This window comes from Emiliania huxleyi, assembly GCF_000372725.1.
Source record: "Emiliania huxleyi CCMP1516 chromosome Unknown EMIHUscaffold_178, whole genome shotgun sequence".
Lineage (NCBI taxonomy): Eukaryota > Haptophyta > Isochrysidales > Noelaerhabdaceae > Emiliania > Emiliania huxleyi.
In genome coordinates, this window is record NW_005200803.1 from 66,992 (window position 1) to 70,878 (window position 3,887).

The window sequence follows — 3,887 nt, forward strand, 5'->3', positions numbered from 1 at the left end:
GTCATTTTTTCGCCGTCAAGCCGCTCTAGCGGCGCTGCGCGCCGCAAAGAGAGCACGGCGCGTGCAGAGGAGCACGCGCTGCACACGCACGGTGCAGGCCGCCTCACGAGTCGTCGAGCCGAGCCCTATTCATAGCAAAGAGTGTGAACGGCGCCTTTTCACACCTCGAGCCGTGAACACCGTCCGGCGCCTTCTCACCGCCCCAAGGGCGCTGCGCGCCGTGCAAACGGCGCCGGTCGTGCAGCGCAGCACACGTGCGACACGCCCCTTGCACGGCGTCTGCTACAACGGCGCCTCAAGCCCTATCCGAGTCGAAAAGTGTGAGAACCGTCATTTCACACCTCGAAACCGCTAAGTCATTTTTTCGCCGTCAAGCCGCTCTAGCGGCGCTGCGCGCCGCAAAGAGAGCGCGGCGCGTGCAGAGGAGCACGCGCTGCACACGCACGGTGAAGGCCGTCTCACGAGTCGGCGAGCCGAGCCCTATTCATAGCACAAAGTGTGAACGGCGCCTCTTCACACCTCAAAGCCGCGAAGTCTTTTTTTCGCCGTCAAACCGCTCTAGCGGCGCTGCGCGCCGTGTGGAGGGCGCGGCGCGAAGGGAGGAGCACGCGCTGCACACGCACCGCGAAGGCCGTCTCTTGAGTCGGCAATCTGCGCCCTATTCACAGAATAAAGTGTGAACGGCGCCTCTTCACACCTCGAGCCGTGTACGCCGTCCGGCGCCTTCTCGCCGCCCCAAGGGCGCTCCGCGCCTCGCAAACAGCGCCGAGCGTATAGCACAGCACACGCGCAGCACACCCACTGAGCGGCCTCAGTAAAACGGCGTCTCAAGCCCTATTCGAGTCGAAAGGTGTGAAATTCGTCTCCACACCTCCAAACCGCTAAGTCTTTTTTTCGCCGTCAAACCGCTCTAGCGGCGCTGCGCGCCGTGTGGAGAGCGCGGCTCGTACAGAGGAGCACGTGCTGCAAACGCACCCCGAAGGCCGCCTCGTGAGCCGGCGAGCCGAGCCCTGTTCATAGCATGAAGTGTGAACGGCGTCTCTTCACACCTCGACACCGTGAACGCCGTCCGGCGCCTTCTCGCCGCCCCAAGGGCGCTCCGCGCCGTGCTAACAGCGCTGAGCGTGCAGCGCAGCACACACGACGCACGCCCCGTGAACGGCGTCTGACAAAACGGCGCCTCGAGCCCTATCCGAGTCGAAAGGTGTGAACATCGTCTCTTCACACGTCGAAGGCGCTAAGTCTTTTTTTCGCCGTCAAGCCGCTCAGACGGCGCTGCGCGCCGCGTTGAGAGCGCGGAGCGTACAGAGGGGCACACGTTGCGTACGCAGCGCGAAGGCCGTCTCGTGAGTCGGCGAGCCGTAGAAAAGATATGTTTTTTTTCCCCCCCTTGTTTTCATCGGATGGCACAACGGCGGAGTAGTTGTCAGTCTCTTGGCACTTCTCGAACATGTTTTTGAGCCATCTCGCCGCCGTTGGCGGAGCTGAGTGCCGCCGCGCACACGGCAAATGTCGCACTCCGTGGGAAACGTCGGCGGCAACGCCGGAAATCATTTTTGAAATAAAACTCACCAGACAACAACGCCGTGTAAATGCCAACGAACCGTTTTGCGCTCCTAACCAACAGCAACACACACCCCGGCCGGAACTACTCGTCGGCGGATGTGGACCAGAGCGACGGCCCATCCGGCCCTGCATCATGGGATGCCCGGCTTGGGCGCCGGCGACGACGCGTACGGCCACCCCGAGGGCCTCTTAGCGACGGCAACCGTCGTGCCGGTGGCGGTGCCGGACCCGGTGGCGGGCGTCTTACGCTTGTTGCACGGGGTGGTGGTGGCGCCTTGTGGCAGCGGCCCCGGAGGCGCGGCCGGTCGAGCCGGCGCTGACTCCTGACAAATGCGCACAATCGCGCTTCCGTAAGTGTTCATCTTGTCCATCCCGATGCCGTTGACGAGCTTGAGCTCATCGAGGCTCGTCGGGCAGCGGGCCGCAACCGACCGCAGCACGGAGTTGTGCAGGACGTGGTAGGGCTCAACCTTGTCGGCCTGCGCCCTTTTCGCCCTGAAGGAGCGGAGCGCTGCGAGCAGGAGGCTGTCCGCTTGATCTCCGGCAGCCGTCTGCGGAGGCGCCGCGGGCCTTGGAGGAGGAGGGGCCGAGTTGGTCGCTGGCTGCCGGGCGCCGCAGGAAACGAGCTCCGTGTACGCAGCGTGCGATGTGTCGTGCATGTGTCGGATGCGCGACCGGATCGCGCCGTTGGTTCGGCCGAATCGCTTGGCCAGCCTCGCCACGACGGCGTTGACCTCCTGAGTACCGGGAAGCTCGCCATCAGCCTGCAGCTGCACGTGGCAAAGTGCGTGCCAGACCGCCTTGCTGTCGTCGAGAGGCCACTGGCCGGGCATTGCTGTCAACCGTGGCCGATTGGTGGCGCGAAGGGCGGCTGTCAGCTAACCGGCGAGAGCGCGAAAGAGAAATGTGGCCCTGGCTTCTCGAGTCGAGACGAGAGGCAAGGAAACTTGAAAATTTATAAAGGAAACTTGATAAAAGAAACATCAAACGTTTTTCTTTGCTTTGGCCCGACGCCGGCTCGCGCTGTACGAGTTGCTCTCGCTCGCGGAGGAGCGTCGCAGTGTGCACCCACGCAACGCCTTCGCACATCCACACCACACTCTGCGTAGCCATGGCATTTCACTCCGTGTGCGTGCGACTCGCACTCGCTCTCTTGCCCTCGCCGCCGCCTTCGCCGCCGCCGCCTTCGCCTCCGTGACTTCGGATCGCTTCCCCATTTCTCGCACTGCCTCGCTCGCCACGTTCGACAACAGTGCACCAGCGCTCGCTTTCTCTCGCTCCCACTCACGCTTCGTGCTTCGCTACTAGGTTCTTCGCATCTACTTGGAGTGGATAGCGTCTGCCGCCTCTCGCTGCTCTGTCCGCTCTGCCACCTCGATGCCGCGGTTGCGACGCTCTGATGCCACTCCCTAGATCGCAGCAGCTCCATCGCTCGTTGCACCAAGGAGCGATGACGAGGCGGCAGCATCGCATCGGCGGTGCCAGCCGTTGTCACGCTCGGCCATCTCGCGCCGCCATCTCCACCTCTCTCACCGCCGCCTCAGTCTTCGCCACCACGCGATCGCCTCCGGCGAGCCCGCAAGCACGAAGCCGGCTCTCCTCGCACTCGCGTCGCTCTCCGCCCCGGAGGGATGGCCAGTTAGGTGTGCCAAGGTTGTGTGCGGTTAGGGTTAGCGGTTGCCGGAGCCGCGCACTCAAGTTAGGGTTACGTAGTAACACGCCGCGAGCGAGGGTTAAGCTAGGGTTATACGTCCCCCGTCCACGGCTCGACGAGGGCTCAAAAATCGATAAAAAGGGCCCACCCCGCGAAAAAATCGCGCGCTGCGCGCGCAGGAAGAGAGAGAAGGAGAGAGAGAGTTATTGCCGCCACCCGCGCACCCCCCTCTCGCCCGGGAGAAAGTTGACGAGCGGAGCGAGGCAACTTTCCCGGGGCGAGCGCCGGCCGCGCGCGAAAAACGGCCATTTCGCCAAAACGGTGGAGGCCGCCCCGCGCTACCGCCCGTCAAACCCGCACCGCCCGAAGCCCTCGGGAAGGCCCTCAAAACGCCGACGCGGGAGGCCGAAAATCGCCTCGCTTCAGAGCCCGCGCGAGGACGGACCCCACGCCGCCCCACGAGCGACCCGCGCAACCCGCGACCAACAGCCGTGCGGAGCATCGGCAGGAGACGTCCGCAGCCCCAAGGATCGCCCTCGTCCGATAAAACCATCGGCCACCATGACCATCCCCGCGCGCGCTGCAAATCTTCAGGCCCCCTGCTCGACTTTGGGCGACCGACTTTATTTCGGGTGGTAAAGCAGCTCGCACGGGCCCACCTTGTCGC

At 64.1% G+C, this 3,887-nt stretch overlaps 1 protein-coding gene across 1 annotated transcript; it reads right to left on the minus strand.

The window, feature by feature from the left end:
* Nucleotides 1-1,697: 1,697 nt before the first annotated feature.
* Nucleotides 1,698-2,399, minus strand: EMIHUDRAFT_112914 (hypothetical protein; the record flags this gene model as incomplete). The annotated part of the gene is made up of 1 exon (XM_005783671.1): nucleotides 1,698-2,399. One exon carries the CDS (start codon nucleotides 2,397-2,399, stop codon nucleotides 1,698-1,700), a length of 702 nt encoding a protein of 233 aa, XP_005783728.1.
* Between the last annotated feature and the right edge of the window lie 1,488 nt (nucleotides 2,400-3,887).